The 16,745-nt window shown below is 37.5% G+C and overlaps 1 protein-coding gene across 19 annotated transcripts in view; it reads right to left on the reverse strand.

Moving 5' to 3' along the window:
- Positions 1-16,745, reverse strand: part of MYO9A (myosin IXA) — a 284,781-nt gene that overhangs the window by 21,138 nt on the left and 246,898 nt on the right. For 15 of the 19 annotated variants that reach the window (XM_078333528.1, XM_054240463.2, XM_078333527.1 and 12 more), the window contains 6 exons: positions 10,138-10,330; positions 8,210-8,338; positions 7,355-7,460; positions 6,120-6,251; positions 4,926-5,049; positions 3,604-3,657 (listed from right to left, as the gene is read on the reverse strand). In XM_078333528.1, the coding sequence (XP_078189654.1) occupies positions 3,604-3,657; positions 4,926-5,049; positions 6,120-6,251; positions 7,355-7,460; positions 8,210-8,338; positions 10,138-10,330 (738 nt within the window). The remainder of the gene's footprint in view (positions 1-3,603; positions 3,658-4,925; positions 5,050-6,119; positions 6,252-7,354; positions 7,461-8,209; positions 8,339-10,137; positions 10,331-16,745) is intronic. The other 4 variants (XM_078333531.1, XM_035259098.3, XM_035259094.3 and 1 more) reach the window with 1 other exon arrangement.

A 16,745-nucleotide genomic window follows, 5' to 3' on the forward strand; every position in this document is an offset into this window, starting at 1 on the left:
GACGACCCAGGAGAAAACTGTTATTTCATGGCTAAAAAATAGCAACTAACATTAGTTTCCATTCCCTATCATAAATAAAAGATATAAAGCACCAAAATCTACATTAAGTGCTAAACTCTGAGACCCTGTGAGTCCTGGTTCACTCTTCAAGGCCCCATAGTACTAATAATATCTTAAAAGTTTCTTCAAAACAAAGCCTATTTTGGTTTTAACTTAAGGTTTTCCTTCTGCACAATTATATATACAAGTTTATATGTGAGCTACATAGCTTTTTACAGAATTAAACCTTATAGACTTATACCAACTGGTAGGTCTTTCTCCATCTGATTAATTTAAACTCATCCCTTAAGAGTTGGCTCACACGTCACTTCTATAGCCTTTCCCTGTACCACCAGGCAGAACTAAGTACTTCTTCCTTAGTATTCTCACCATATTTGGCACACAGTACTGTCTGATCCATCTCTTCCTCCTTCCTTTTGGGACATGCTTTCTAATACCCACAAATTCAATCACTTAATAATCATATAGATGTGCCATGCTTTGTCTAAGGAAGTCTATATATGATTCTATTGTCTATTTTTTCTAAGAACGATATTCTGAAACAGACAATCTTAATTATTTAATTTGGATCAGAATTCTGTGAGACCAGTCCATCGCAGGCTTTCCAGACTGTAACAAAAATATTGAGGGTCAAATGTTCTAACGTGATAGCTACTTAAGGTAAATAGGATACTATATTTGAGGGAATCAGCTGAAATTCACTTTTTCATTTTCTCCTAAGACTTAAGAAGATAACAATGAAGACAAATAGAAGATACGCCATAGTGTTAGAATGAATAAGGCCTATGAGGGGAGCTTTGACTACTATAAGGCTCATGATAGAGAAAGAATGCAGGAAAGAGTGGCAAGGCATGATTGATGGGCACAAAGAAATTAAATACTATAAATCAAAGTAAGCTAAGTAGTAAAAGAGACTCATGGTGATAATGAAGGAATGAATTGCACCAGCTTTAATAAACCTCATGACTATTTAGAAAAAGACATATATTACCCTCATGTAAGGAGTCACGATATTTTATGAAGACCCAAAGAAAGCACATGTTACTAGGGTTTGTCTATGGGTTAAATGTGTGAGGAGGAGGAACTCTGCATCACCTAGACAGAACAACATATAACTAGCTAAAACACAAACCTCAGAATCCTAATGAAATTTTACTCAAAAATAGCACTTCAGGGCAAGATGGAAGATCACTGTCGTGTGTCTTTTGGTAAGTCATAAAAATAGGAAGGAACTGAATGATCAGACAACTTCCTGAGGAGTTTGCTTTCCTGGTAAGGAGAGATACTTTATCCAAGACCTTTTTTTGAAAAGACTGGTTGTTTTGCATGGTTTTATAATTAGGTATCCAAGCTTGTTCAAAAATCATATCCCAATGCCTGTAGTTATGGTTCACCAGATAATGAGGGTTAGTAAGCACTTTAAACACAGCTAGTACCTGTTTGTATGTATTTATATATTGCATATGAAAAGGAATTATTCTCATAAAATATTTCCATGAAGTGCAGTGAGATGATAGTATTGTATGTATTACAGTACAGTGGTTCTCAGAGTGTAGCCCACAGATCTCTGGCAAAGATGCTGGGGTGTGATGATGCCCTCAAAACTATTTCAAAGGGTCTACAATGTGAAAATTATTTTCATAATTATACTAAGATGCTATTTGCCATTTTCACTTGTTGACATCTGTGCTAATTACATAAAAGCAATGGTAGGTTCAATTGCTGTTACCTTTATAAGAATCAGGGTAATGGTACCAATGGTTCTAGTAGTCTTCATATTCTTTTGTTACCACGCATTTAGTTTTTAAAAAGTCAGTTTCATTTCATGTCATTGAACAAGAGGTATAAATTAATTTTATTACTTCTTAACTGTCAAATTAACTATTTTCAATTTTCTGTATGATTATAACTGGAAATTACACATACAGCAACTCTGTCACATACTGTTATCTCAAGAAAGAGTATTTGGGCAATTTTGTGAATTGCAAGCTAAATTAGCTGCTTTATTAATGAAACAGCATTTCATTATATAATTGACAAAGTTTGATCATTCTATTTGAGTAAGTGGTACACATTTTCTTTGTATGAAGGGAATCTGTTACTGTAAGTGAAACAAATGGTAATATTTGTTGTCAGTGAGAAAATTTCGATTTTTCAAACAAGTATTAGAATTTTGGAACACTTGTAACTGCTCTGTGAATTTGATAGCTTCCCATATGGTGTGAATGCCAACACCCAGGATTTGGCCAGATGTAACCAAATTTTTCAAGGGACTAGAAGTGCCTACAGAAATGGGATAGGACTGAGTTCATTGTGAACAGGGTAAACTGGAGCTACTACTCATCTTTACTTAGCCCACTGACAATGAGCCAGAACAGCAGTGTTGAACAACCAAGAAAGTGGACTGCCATCTCAATAGAGGGATATTATACAGAATTTTGCCTCTCCTATCACTCCTCCCAGTCTCAACATCAGGGGAGAAAGGGTCAAGAAAGAGGAAGGGCAGAAGTGTCTGACAAACAGAAATTATCCACCTACCCCCAAAGTTTTAAGTTCCAGATAAAGGTCTAGTCTGCCCTGGAAGGAAGTGAGAAGAGTATTGGATTAAAACTGACTAAAGTTTTAATATGAAGAGAACTGACTCTTAAATACTAAAATGAAATGAAGTTTTGAAAAGTATAGAATTAGTTTCCAGATGCTGTTAAGGTAGCTGATACCCAGTGGGAAAGGGAAGTTTGACAGGCTAGAGTTGAGAGGCAGTTATAGACCAAAAGAAAAACTGATTTGTATTAATATCCCAACAAGTTAAGCCTCCTCAATACAATTGTTACACATAGATGGACAGTCTCTGAAATTAGTTTCCACACAGATTGGTGTTCTCAGCCTTCCATCCCTCCATTCCTTTTTTTGTATAATCAGTGGAATTGAAGAGGGGCGCTGGCAATGAGATCCTGGTATGAGTTCTAGCATACCATAATATTTAAGTCTAGAACTAGTTCATCAATTTGGATTAGTTCACTCCTATTTGTAGCTCTGTATGATAAATGCTAAGTGGATAAGAATGATATTTCTACATCTGAGGGGATACCATCAGAGTCAAAAATATGAATGGACAAATAAGCATTACTAATGATAGGAGATGCTGAAAGTAATAAGTATTTCAAATAATAAAATGGAGGAGATTGCTGGGAACACAGCTCATAGAGCAGAAATTAATTTGATATCTCAATGCTTTCAGCTTTCACCTTTTAATGATTCAACCCAAGAAGAAACCCAAAAGGAGGCTTTTCTGACAAAGAGGAAAAACCAGTGTATTTTGAATGGATGCTGTTCAACTGCACAATACAGAGGAAGGAAAATGAAGGATCTAAAGAAAGAGATTAAGAGAAAATCAAGTGAAAGCTCATCAAAAAGTGGAACCTGACTTGGGGCTGAACATGGAGGGTGGACAGGCATGAATGATAGACAGAGTGGAACAATTCCTGGATGAATGAAAGACAATAATGTAGAATGGCTGTGACACATTGCATTATTAATACATACCGAGACTGAATTGCGGGTAATGTTCATGAATCTAACTGCAATTAGTACAGGTTTCTGGATTAGGAAGGACATGAAAAGGAAAGCAGAAGGTTAGAATGTACATGTCATTGCCCCATTAAAAGAGAAGGTTTAATCTTGCAGTGGACTGAATATCCATCTTCTGCAGCATTGGGAAAAAAGCACAGCTTATCTATCTGCTTTGAAAAGTAGCTTTATAGCAAAAGGCTCTTCCCTACCTGCCTGGATAGCCACCACTAAATTGGGCATCTCAAAATGGAGCTCCTAAAAATTCATACTACAGAAATGTTTCATTTTTAAGTGGGATTTGTTTTTAATTTCTCGGGAAAAGATTTAGATAGCATCCTATCATAAGTTTTATTTAATATCTTTACTGCCTGCAAAAAGCCCAAGCTTATGTTTGTTTTTGCAGAAGAACCTTCACTACCTTAACCAATAGACCTTTGTTAAGCACTTATTCTGTGCCAGGCAGATTAAATAATAAAGGAAGAAAAATAATTATTTTAGTGCTAATCTAAATGCAAACTGTGAAGATATGGAGGAAGTATTGCTGGACCCCTGAAAGAGTAAGGGCATGATGAAGCCTGCTTCTCTTTAGAGATTTATTGGGAATCTGAAATGGGTGCTCATTGCCACAATTTTATTTTACAACTGAGAGGAAGGGGACAAAATGGGCAATAACTAAACCTTAATCAGCAGTTTTCCAGTTATCCTGAAAACTGACTTCAGGGTAACAATAACTCCAGTTGCAAAGGAAGATATTAAAAAGTGGGCAAACTGAGGAAATAAATTACCAGTTTTACAAGGGCTGTCTCAAAACATAACCCCCAACCTCGAAGAAATACATTTTGATTACAGTAGACTCATAAATGGAATTCCATTTCCTTAAAAAATCAAATGATTCCATTAAAATTCAGTTACAAATGATTCAGTTCTCTACATCCCAGGAGTCCTGGCAGTACCACCAAAAGTGACACAGTTAAAGGTGGGAACAGACAATGGAAGGAAGTAGAGAAAAAAGTTAGAAAAGGATTACGTTTTCCTAGAAAGAACATGAAAATGAAGCAGGGCAGATTATTAAGACACCAACATTTTATCCAAATACTTGATATGAAAAATTCTACACAATCACATATATTCTGTAACGTAACCAAAGACAGCTAGCAGATTAAGCATGAGTGGTGACTTTTTACTTGTTCCTTGAGAAAAAGATTCTGATAATAATCCTTGCATACACCACAAAGGCACATTTAAATTCCCAAATCAACTCCCATTTTTCCATGATTCCATGTCTTGCATCTTACCATTGATCTACGAATCAGGGACAACCTGGTCTTTGCCTTATTCTCAGCAAATTCCAAGCTACTGATATCTTTGAGACGAGCCTTGTACTTATTCATTTGTTCCACAACGATGAGCTCCACACAGCTGAAAACAGGAGGAAAGAGAAAAAAACTGTTAAAAGTTGAAGTAAATAAAATAAACTATAACACTCACAGACTGTTTTTGTGGTAGACAGTTGAAAAATAAAGGAAAAAAATCAACATCCCTTACTTGATAAACTCAGAGACAAGGTTTAGAATGATGGTTCACAACTTTGGCTGCATTTTAGAAACCATCTAAAGAGCAGTTACGGCTGGGCACAGTGGCTCACACCTATAATCCCAGCACTTTGGGAGGCCAAGGAGGGCAGATCGCCTGAGGTTAGAGTTCAAGACCAACAAGGTCAACACAGTGAAACCCTCTCTCTACTAAAAATACAAAATTAGTGGGGTGTGGTGGCACACGCCTGTAATCCCAGCTACTTGGGAAGCTAAGGCAGGAGAATTGCTTGAATCTGGGAGGTGGAGGTTGCCGTGAGCCAAGGTCGTGCCATTGCACTCCAGCCAGAGCAACAAGAGGAAAACTCCATCTCAAAAAAATAAAAAATAATAAAAAATAAAGAGCAGTTACAAATCCCAATCCCCCAGTTACACCCTAGACCAATTAAATCAGACTCTCTGGAGATGGGATCCAAATATTGATATTTTTTAAAAGTTCCTTTTGCAGTCAAGATTAAGGAGAGCAAAAGAAAACCACTTTAGAAGAAAAGCAAAGACCCAATAAAGAAGACCAAGGTGAAATACAGGAATATACTGAAGTATTAAGACCAAAGGATTCAGTTTGGTCATAAGATCACAGTTAGATTAGATTACAGGAAGAGACTGGGTCCACAATGTGGTAAAATAGAAATTTGAAATCTATTTATAAACTATAAGCCATCCTAAAGAAAAGGCAGATTAAAAAATAAGACGCTTTAAGACAAATGATGCTCAGTTGAATCTAGGAGTTTGCATCCTCAGCGTAAGAAAATCCAGCAGTATCCAACAATCTTCTTAAAAACACCTGAATTTATGAACCCATTCATAAATTTTTGAATGGGTGTTTGATATCTGGATACAGCGACTACACAGTCAGAAGTCCCTGAGGTCTTGCAGAAGTTATGGTAACTGCCTTACGTGGTAGTCTTACTGATGTCCTGTACGCTTTGTAGTGGGTCAGTGGTGTCAGGGCAGCGGAGAATGCAGGGTGCAAACACAATGGCCAAAGCATTAGCAGACATTCGATTAGTATCTTCCTGTAGAGCAATCCTAAGAAATAAAACAAAACAAAAAACAAGTGACTAGGGGATAAAAAGGGAGCACCACAGGGAAACAGGCAGAAGAGATGAGCAGAAGAAGACAGTATGACATGAACTGCATAGTACTAGAAGGATATCCATGTAAGTTTAAGGGTGTGTAGACTTTTCCCAAGTTGTTCTTTTGTTCCTTTGTCTCTGAAAAATGTAATTTCACTCTGTTCTTTCCTTGAAGCAGTCTAGGTCAGCTAATAGCTTCCCAAGGGAAATTTGTGACCTACCTGCTTAAGGCCAAGATCATGAGATGAACGTGTCTAAAGAATGCAGAGTCGGCCAGGTACAGTGGCCCACACCTGTAATTCCAGCACGTTGTGAGGCTGAGGCAGGCAGATCACTTGAAATCAGGAGTTTGAGACAAGCCTGGCCAATATGGCAAAACCCTCTCTCTACTAATAATACAAACATTAGCCAGGTGTAGTGATGCATGCCTGTAATCCCAGCTAATAGGGAGGCTGAGGGATGAGAATCACTTGATCTAGTGAGGCAGTGGTTGTAGTGAGCCAAGATCACACCATTGCACTCCAGCCTGGGTGACAGAGTGAAGCCATCTGTCAATAATGATGATGATGACGACGACGACGATGATGATGATGATGATGATGATGCAGAGTAGAGGCTTTAACCAAATATAAAGATGGCTTTCTTCTCAACTACTGCTGATATTTACGCACAGGGGAAGAGACACTACTCCCAATACCTCTTTGGTCAATTAATTGCTGAGAACGATCTGAACCCCCCATATGAATTAGGTCATTTCAAAAGATATACATCTTATCTAGCTCAGCTGTTAGAAAACAGACTAAGCTACACAGTGCCACCATGAGGCTGAAGCTGCTACATGGTTCAAATACGGGCAGAAAAGCAACTGCCATGCATTCCAGCTCGGCTAAGGATTTCTGCTCCAAGGTATCCTAACCACCTTCTTGAGACACTGACTTTATAAATAGAAGAAAAAATATAAATATTTGTCAGTTTTCCAAATGGAGAAATTATTTATCTATTTAAACTAATCCAAGAGAAACTATTAAAAATCATTTCCTTGCTCCTTAAAGTTACCTGACTAGATGAAAGATGAGGCGTTCCAATGTATTGAGATGAGTTCGGGAGAGTTGATCAATTACAGAGTATACACCACGGATTGTCTCCTTCCTCTCCTGAAGGCCTAAAAACAGTAAGAGTGGAAACTAAGACTGAACATCCCCTCTTATATGCTGTCTTTTCCTCCCAGACACTATGAAGCAAAGGAGGCTGGCTATAGTGTTTTAGGAGTAGCTGTACCTGTAGAGCAGAAGAACAACTCACAGCAACTACTTAACTCCCTTTGCTGGAGTTCTATATTCATATGCGGTCTCCTGAGTTTGAATCTATATTGCAGTAATCCTTAATAATAGCAAGATGTTCTAGTTTTTCAGTCATTGCGTAGCAGACTGATTTCCCATTAAAATCAACATAATTTATGAATCCTCAGGGCCTAAATACCTCTAGGAAGCCCTTATAGCACTGAGAAACGAAACTCTGAAACCTGTTAAGCTTGGCATAAAACAGCCAGCTTTACACATACTACTTGCCTAGATTCCCAACTTAAATGAACATAAGCCTAATCTTGAAACTCTTATTTTTAATATTTTAATCTGTTTTATAAACCCAGCCTTTAATTTCTTTGTAAGAAGCAACCAAGTGGCTCACTCAGAAAATTTTTAGGACACTGACATTTTAATGAGTCTCTAAAAAGTCCACATTTGAATAGGTACCAGTATACTGGCAGTTTTGTATTGACTGTCAAAAGCTTACCTTCGGATCTATAACAATTAAACCACTAACCACTAGAGGATGACTTGATAATTTTTACTGAAGATGGCATTTCTTTTCCAACTACAGGCTTTCTCTCTAACCCAGGAAGCCTATGCTTACCCATAGCTCGAAGAAATTCCTCATAGAGTTCAAAGGTCATGAGAGGATTAGGCAAATCTCGAAGCCATTGTTTGAATACACTTGCAATGACGTGTATGTTATAGTCATCTAGATTTACACTCTCAGCATCTATTTAGAGACAAGAGTTAGATAACAAAGCCAAAACATGCAAAAAGATTCAAATAATTCACTTTAGAAACTATCATTATTAAAGGAAGGCTTCATGTTTCTTAATCAAACAGACTAACCTATTTTCCACAATGTAATTCCATGCTTTGGAACTGTGCTTCTAACTGTGGTGAAAGAATACTTCTTGTTTATTTGTTTTCCAAATCTGTTGTGGACTGAAATGTATAAAATAAAAGATCATGGCCAGGCATGGTAGATCACACTTGTAATCCCAGCACTTTGGGAGGCTGAGATGGGTGGATCACTTGAGGCCAGGATCCTTAGAAAGCAGCCTGGCCAACATGGTAAAACCTGTCTCTTCTAAAAATATAAAAATTAGCTGGTTGTGGTGGCACACGCCTGTAATCCCAGCTACTTGGGGGGCTGAGGCAGAATTGCTTGAACCTGGGAGATGGAGGATGCAGTAAGCCAAGGTCACGCCATTGTACTACAGCCTGGGCAACAGAACAAGACTGTCTAAAAAATATATAAATAAATCGTATGTTTTGATGTTGAAGCATTGTTACACTGCTCTAAATGTCTCTAAATGCTTATTCACAATTTCTGTACTTAACCTGTTACAGAGTTGTCCATAGACCACACTTTGAGTAGCAATGTTTTACATGACAAATGAAAAAAAGCATACAGGACATTTTCGGAAAGTAAGGCTGATTTTAAGTCATTCTTAGAGATAAAAGGACAGTGGTAACTGAGCTTAGAAAATGTAAAGGAAACACTCTTACCCGTTTCACTTATAAACTCTAAGGTTATACAGATTAGATGACTGGGAAGATTCAGGATGAATGATTTTCACTTGTGCTATTTCAAGGTAACAGAGACAAAGTCAGCAACTGCCTGTAAACTAAAGTAGACCAAGTCTCTTGTAGACAGAACCTCCTGCTTGAGTTTTACCATCATTGTCTGTTACTATTTTCATACTCAATTCATTTCTCATGATTTTTTCATAAGAAATAGCATTGTAGGTAGGTTCTTCGCCACACAAGGACACACTTTGTACTCTGCTTCTTTCAGAAAGATCTATTCCTTTACAACAGTGGTAAAGTGTAGAAGTTGATGAAATCAAAGTCAATCCCCTGCATGAATTCTGGTCCTAAAACTATAGCTCTACAAAGATACATGCTCAACTCACTATCAGTTTGAGTAACTGCCATCAATGTAGGCAGGCAAAAAGATGATACACAAGAAAGAGTGCTCCTTGGAGTCAGAATAATAAAGAGAAAGGGGAAATAGCTTAGATTATGAATTCAGAAGATCTGGGGTTAAATCCAATTTGGTCACTTATTGGTGATGAGCCTTTGGGCAAGATACTCTGTAAGCCTCAGTTCCTTTTTCTGTAAATGGGGATAATAATATCCCTCATTCATTGGATTGCTGTGAACATTGTAAAAACATTAGCACAGCACCCGGCATAATCATCAACAGCTCAGTATTTAATTTCCCTGTACTTTAGTTTTCTTCTTTGTAAATCAGAGGTATCACAATTTTATCAAATTATTGCAAAAATTAAGTGAGATCTGTCCCAAGTGCAAATGATATGCTCAATATATGTCTGCTAAATTGACTACATAAAACCAAAGACTCTTTAGAAAGCCAAAAAATGATTTTCTAAAAAACAGCGTCCTAGTCTAGAATGCATTCTTCTGGCTGTTAAGGATCGACATGTAATGAAAACTTTAAGAGCATGAAATTACCTATTTAAATAAAAGTATTTCGTTATGATTTAGAGGCCACTATCTTACCTGCATCTAGACCCTGTCGAAGCTCCTTGATTTTATTAGTTGAACCAGACTTTCGGTAAATGCCTTCTGTATATAGTCCATGCATTTCAATGTAGTTTATGAGCTTTTCCACCACTAAAGGAACAGTTCGGTCTTCACTGGTCAAACGGGACAGTTCAACCCCAAATTGCCGAGATGATAGTTCTGGATCATACTAAATGAAAGGTAATTTTTAGTTTCCAAATGCATTCAAACATCTTGAAACATGTTTAACCAATTCTTTAACAGGAGCTACTTTTTATGTCCTCTGAATTTTTATGAGCATAGTTAGAAGAGTTGGGAGACAGAGAATTTATGTTTAACTAAGTATAAATAAGTGAGATATTAGTAAAAAAAAAAAAAAAGGATTTCTACCAGAATCTCAAAAAAAAAAAAAAATGAAGGCAATGGCAAAGGGCTATGTTCTCCTCCTGTCAAAAAAAGCATTTCAAAAGCAAAGGTAGGATTTGGGTGTGGGGAAAGGGGTTGGATTTTACATGCTAACAGCTTGACCACTTACAAGGTACCACTAGAAAATCTACTGATTTGATAAGAATTATAGTTGTCAGCAATTTCTTAAGCATAAGAATGCTTTAATGTTTATGTAAATTTTATGAAAGTTTAACTGAAAAATGATTTCATAACTAAAGGCAGAGGTACACATAGATCAGCCCATGACTACAGTTACAGCTCTTTTATATTGACTTGAATAGTGTATCTGATATCATACTTTATTTTTGAGATAGTCTCACTCTGTCACCCAGGCTGGAGTGCACTGGCGTGACAGCTTACTACAGCCTCTGCCTCCCACGTTCAAGTGATTCTCGTGCCTCAGCCTCCCAAGTAGCCACCAAGCCCAGCTGATTTTTGTATTTTTAGTAGACACTGGGTTTCACCATGTTGGCCAGGCTGGTCTTGAACTCCTGACCTCAAGTGATCTGCTACAGGCCTGAGCCACTGTATCCGTCTTATATCATACTTTATTAACCTACAGGTTAATTTATATCTTATGTTACTGCAACAGAACAGCTTACCTTTAAGATTATTTGAAGTAATTCATTGAAAAGAAAAATGGCAGGTATTATTCCTGAGACCAAAAACTGTAAATCTTTCTTTCCTTCTCCTGCACTATTGTCCTTCCCTAACTGTATATTCCACTTTCTCCTTTAACCTCCATCCAACCAATTGCCAAGTCAATCAGTCCATCCTCTCTACTTTTTCTTTTCTAAGTGTCATCACCCCAGCTCAAAACTATATCACTAACCAATTAGACTATTTCAACAATTTCTTGGCCAGTTTCTCCATATTAATTTTTCCCTTTTAATATATTCTATAGTATATATAATCTGCTTTATTATCTTTAAAAACTTTCAGTGGCTAATGAGTATATAGCAAACTAAAGGGCAAACAATCTTGAATTTCATACTCAGGACCTTAATTGAACTGATTCTAATTTCTACTTTCCAGTCTTACATTCATACATTTGTCATTTATGTGCTACATACTAAGGAAACAAAATCAAGTCCCTTCTGCTTAAGACTAGTAGTGTTAGGCCAGGGGCAGTGGCTCACACCTGTAATCCCAGCCCTTTGGAAAGCCGAGGTGGGTGGATCACCTAAGGTCAGGAGTTGGAGACCAGCCTGGCCATCAAGGTGAAACTCTATTCCTACTAAAAATACAAAAATTAGTTGGGTGTGGTGGCGGGTGCCTGCAATCCCAGCTACTCAGGAGGATGAGGCAGGAGAATCACTTGAACCTGGGAGGCAGAGGTTGCAGTGAGCCAAGATCGTGCCGCTGTACTCCAGCCTAGGTGACAAGAGCAAAACTCTGTCTCAAAAAAAAAAAAAAAAAAAAGACTAGTAGTGTTAGTGTGTGGAGATAAGTAAAATAATAAATAGATTTATTAAGTATTATGGAACCACAGAAGAGAGATAGGTAGATCAGGAAAGACTAGGCTGGATAACAAACAACTAATGATCTTGAAAAGACTTGATGTTTAACCTTAGTGTTGGAAAGCAAGTAGTATGTAAGTAAAGAAAGCAAGATCTTTTAGGCACAGGAAATACAAAACTACAAAGCTGGGCAAAGCGAAGCAATTAAGGGAAGGAAACCATCAGAAAATTTTAAATAAGGGAAGACATAATCATTGTATTAGTTTGTATCAGTATTATTTTGCATCATTCACGTATCTACATACTCTGCATTCCAGCACTTCAATCTTAGAGTATTAATTTTGTGTCTATTTTGACATATATCTGAAAAGTATTTCCAAGCCTGAGGCAGAATAGAAAGGATACAATCTTGGAATATTTCAAGGATCCATATTAAAATTTTGCCTTGTCACTATGTGAACTTGGCTAGGTTATTTCACATTTGCAACAGAAATACCACCCTTCTAATTCAGAGGGTTGTTATAAAGATTAAGCATACACATACAGAGCATGAACATACACAGCATGACAACCTGATATATGTCAAATACTAAGTTATTATAGAAATAGAATAGAATAAGGTTTGCTATAATGATTGAATTTTAGCCAAATGTTTTCCTAAAGCTGGGACATAGATGTGCAAATATATAACCTGTTTATTTAAATCCCCATGGCACCAGAAATGTTATGACTTGTGTAAGCAAAAAAAAAAAAAACCAGCTACTCGGGAGGCTGAGGGAGGAGAGTCACTTGAACATGGGAGGCGGAGGTTGCAGTGAGCGAAGGTGGTGCCACTGTACTCCAGCTAGGAGACAGAGCAAGACTTCGTCTCAAAAAAAAAAAAAAATTAATTCTGAGTTTTTTTCTAAAAACATACTTTTTATAGTTTTTTAGTTTTATATTTATTTTTCATTTACATTAACTTCAACGTGTATTTTAAATAAAATCTTTATTGAGCTATGACATACATTGTGAATTACAGCTTAACGGATTTTCACAAACACTCAAATTAAGAAAGAGAATATTACCAACAGTTAAAAATTGCCCAAGGTCCCTTCCACCCACTATGCCCTTTACCCTTCACAAATAACCAGTATCTGTACTTCTGTCACTGACATCTAGTTTTACCTGCTTTGGGATGTCATATAAATGGAAAAACCGAGTATGTGCACCATGAGTTAGTTTCATCTATTTTTGAACTTTGTTTAAATGTACTCTTTTGTCTCTAGCTTTCAGTCACCATTATGTTTGTATCAATTGTTTAATCTCACTACTGTGCTTTATTCTACTATATAAAGACACTACATTTTATTTATTCATTCTACTGCTAATAGACACTTAGGTTTCTTCTAAGTTCAGGTATATTTCATATAATGTTCACACTGTCTTTTGGCACAAATATATATGTATATCTACTGGGTATATATCTTGCAGGGGTATTGCTGAGTCATGAGAAATGCTTATGCTTATGCTTAAAAGGTTTGATGTATACTATCAAATAATTTAAAGAGTGTTTAGGCCAACCTACACTCCTACCAGCAATGTATTTAAGTTTTAGTTGTTTTCCATTGTAATCATTCAAATGATTCAAATCATTCAAATGAGTAAATAGTGTATCTCACTGTGCTTTAATTTGCATGTGCTTGATGACTAGTGATGCTGGACACCTTTTCATATGTTATTGGGTATTTAGAAATCCATTTTTGGCCAGGCGCAGTGGCTTATGACTATAACCCCAGCACTTTGGGAGGCCTAGGAAGGCAGATCACTTGAGCCCAGGAGTTCAAGACCAGCCTGGTCAACCTGGTGAAACTCTGTTTCTACTAAGAATACAAAAAAATCAGCTGGGCATGGTGGGGGACACCTGTAGTCTCAGCTACTGAGGAGGCTGAGATGGGAGGATCACTTAAGCCCAGGTAGTCAAGGCTGCAGTGAGCCAAGATTATACCACTATACTCTAGCCTGGACAACAGGCGTAAGACCCTGTAAACTACAACAAGAAAAGAAAAGAAGAGAAAAGAAAAAAGAAAAGAAAAGAAAAGAAATCCATTTTTTTTGTCTATTTTTGAGATTGCATCTCGTTCTGTCACCCAGGCTGGAGTGCAGCGGCACGATCCTGGCTCACTGCAACCTCCGCCTCCCATGTTCAAGCAATTCTCCTGCCTCAGCCTCCAGAGTAGCTGGGACTGGAGGCGCATGCTGCCACATGTGGCTCATTTTTTGTATTTTAATAGAGACGGGGTTTCATCACGTTGCCCAGGCTGGTCGCAAACTCCTGAGTTCAGGCAATCTGCCTACCTCGGCCTCCCAAAGTGCTGTGATTACAGGTGTGAGCCACCGTGCCCAGCCGTCTCTCTTTTATTTTACACTAAAAGATAACAAGTCACTGTTTTCTTGGCTTCCATCACGTCTGTCCAGAAGTCAGCTGTCAATCTTTTCACTGTTCCTTTAGGTAATGCTTTTTTCCCTCTGAATGCTTTTAAGAATTTTCTTTTTCTTTTGTTTGGAGCACTGTACATCTAGGTGTGGTTTTCTCTATATTTGTCCCACTTTAGGTTAAAGGGTTTTATGAACCTGTGATGTGCTGTGTTAGCCATTATTTCTTAAAAAACGTTGCTTCGGCCTTGTTCTCTCTAGTTTCTTCCTGGACTTCAATTCTAATACATTTAAGAACCTTCATCCTTTCCCCTATGTCTCTCACAACTATTTCTGCATTTCTCCATTCTTTTTGCTCTTTATGCTTTGATATTTCTACCAACGAATCTTTCAGTTCACTAAACTTCTCTTTTTTGAGATAGGGTTTCACTCTGTTGCTCAGGCTAAAGCACAATGGCATGCTCATAGTTCACTGCAGCCTTGACCTCTCAGGCTCAAGTGATCCTTCCGCCATGGTCTCCCTAGTAGCTGAGACTACGGGCATGTGCCACCATGTCCAACTAATTTTTGTATTTTTAGTAGAGATGAGTTCACCATGTTGTCCAAGCTGGTGTGAACTCCTGGGTTCAGATAACCCATCTCGGCCTCCCAAAGTGCTGGGATTACAGGCATAAGCCACCACACCTAGCCCAAACTTCTCTTCTGCTATGACCATTAAACCTGTACTTTTGGTTTATCATTTCAACTGAATTTTATATTTCTGGAATTCCCATTTGATTCTTTTAAAATATATATTTAAATATATACAGTTATCCCTTGGAGAATGATTCCAGGATACCCTCCCCACACCCCACAGATACCAAAATTCCATGGATACTCAAGTCCTTTATATAAAATGGTGTAGTATCTGCATATAACCTACATACTTCCTCCTGCATACTTAAAATCATCCCTAGATTACTTAGAATACCTAATATAATGCCTCGAATTACTTTATTCTGTAGCTTCAATGTAGTATTTGGTACACAGAAAACTGAAGTTTTACTTTTTGGAACTGTGTGGAATGTTTTTTCCCAATTACTTTTACTTTTTTTTTGAGTTGGAGTCTTGCTCTGTTGCCCAGACTGGAGTGCAGTGGCACAATGTCAGCTCATTGCAACCTCTGCCTCCCGGGTTCAAGTGATTCTCCTGCCTCAGCTTCCCACGTAGCTGGGATTATAGGTACCCATGACCACACTTGGCTAATTTTTCTTATGTTTAGTAGAGACAGAATTTCCCTATGTTGGCCAGGCTGGTCTTAAACTCCTAATCTCAGGTGATCTGTCCATCTCAGCCTCCCAAAAGTGCTGGGATTACAGGCATGAGCTGCCATGCCCAGCCCCAGTTACTTTTGATTTGTGGTTAACTTTACAGATATGGAACCCATTGATACAGCTATATTTCAGTTCTTTGGCTAACTTCTCTATATTTTTATCTATTATTTAAACATGTTAATGAAAAATTCCTTAACATATATATTTGGTAATTCACTAACTGGGTTATCTATAAGTCTGTTGATACTGGCCATTGGTTTTTCTCTTAGTTTTATTTCTTTATGTCTGAGATTATATATAAAAAAGTTATAAAGGCTCTGAATGATGTTATCTTTCTAGAGAGGCTTCATCCTATTCTTTCTAATGGGTGGCTTATGAGAATAAGGAACAGATCACCTTAATACAATCAAGGAGTGGCTCAAAGTTAGTTTGTAGTTTTTGTTAAGCTCAGTTTATCAATAGTTTACCCCTATTCCTAGAGTGTACTTCTTCAGAGGTGTCACTGAGAGTCTAAGGTATTGCCTAGGGCCCCTCACTTCAATGGCAAATACTAAAATTCTAATTTTTCCTCCCCTTAGCATTGAGAAACTGTAGAAAACTTTAATCTTCTTTTCTAATTAACTTCTTAGACTTTTGCTCCATACAGTTTCAGAATTCAAAAAAGAAAATGAGTAGAAAACCTCTGAGTTTCAGGTTGCCTTCTCAAGATAACTGGATCATGGTCCCTCAAGTCCTGCCAGACCCAAATTTCAACTTTTGTCTCTAATGTCTTACGAGATTGCTAAATGCTCTTCTGGCTCCTCTGACTCTTCAATGTGGCCCTCTGCCCAGAATATTGGTTTCTTGTTTTACAACAAAAATGGAAAAATTCCTACTAGAAGAAAAACATCTCACAGATGTAGATTCACTACTCTGTATTCTCTTCTCTCTAAAATCTAGTTTCTAAGGTCCAGTTTGCCTGGGCAGCTCC

The sequence above is a fragment of the Callithrix jacchus genome, chromosome 8 (assembly GCF_049354715.1).
Source record: "Callithrix jacchus isolate 240 chromosome 8, calJac240_pri, whole genome shotgun sequence".
NCBI classification, from domain to species: domain Eukaryota; kingdom Metazoa; phylum Chordata; class Mammalia; order Primates; family Cebidae; genus Callithrix; species Callithrix jacchus.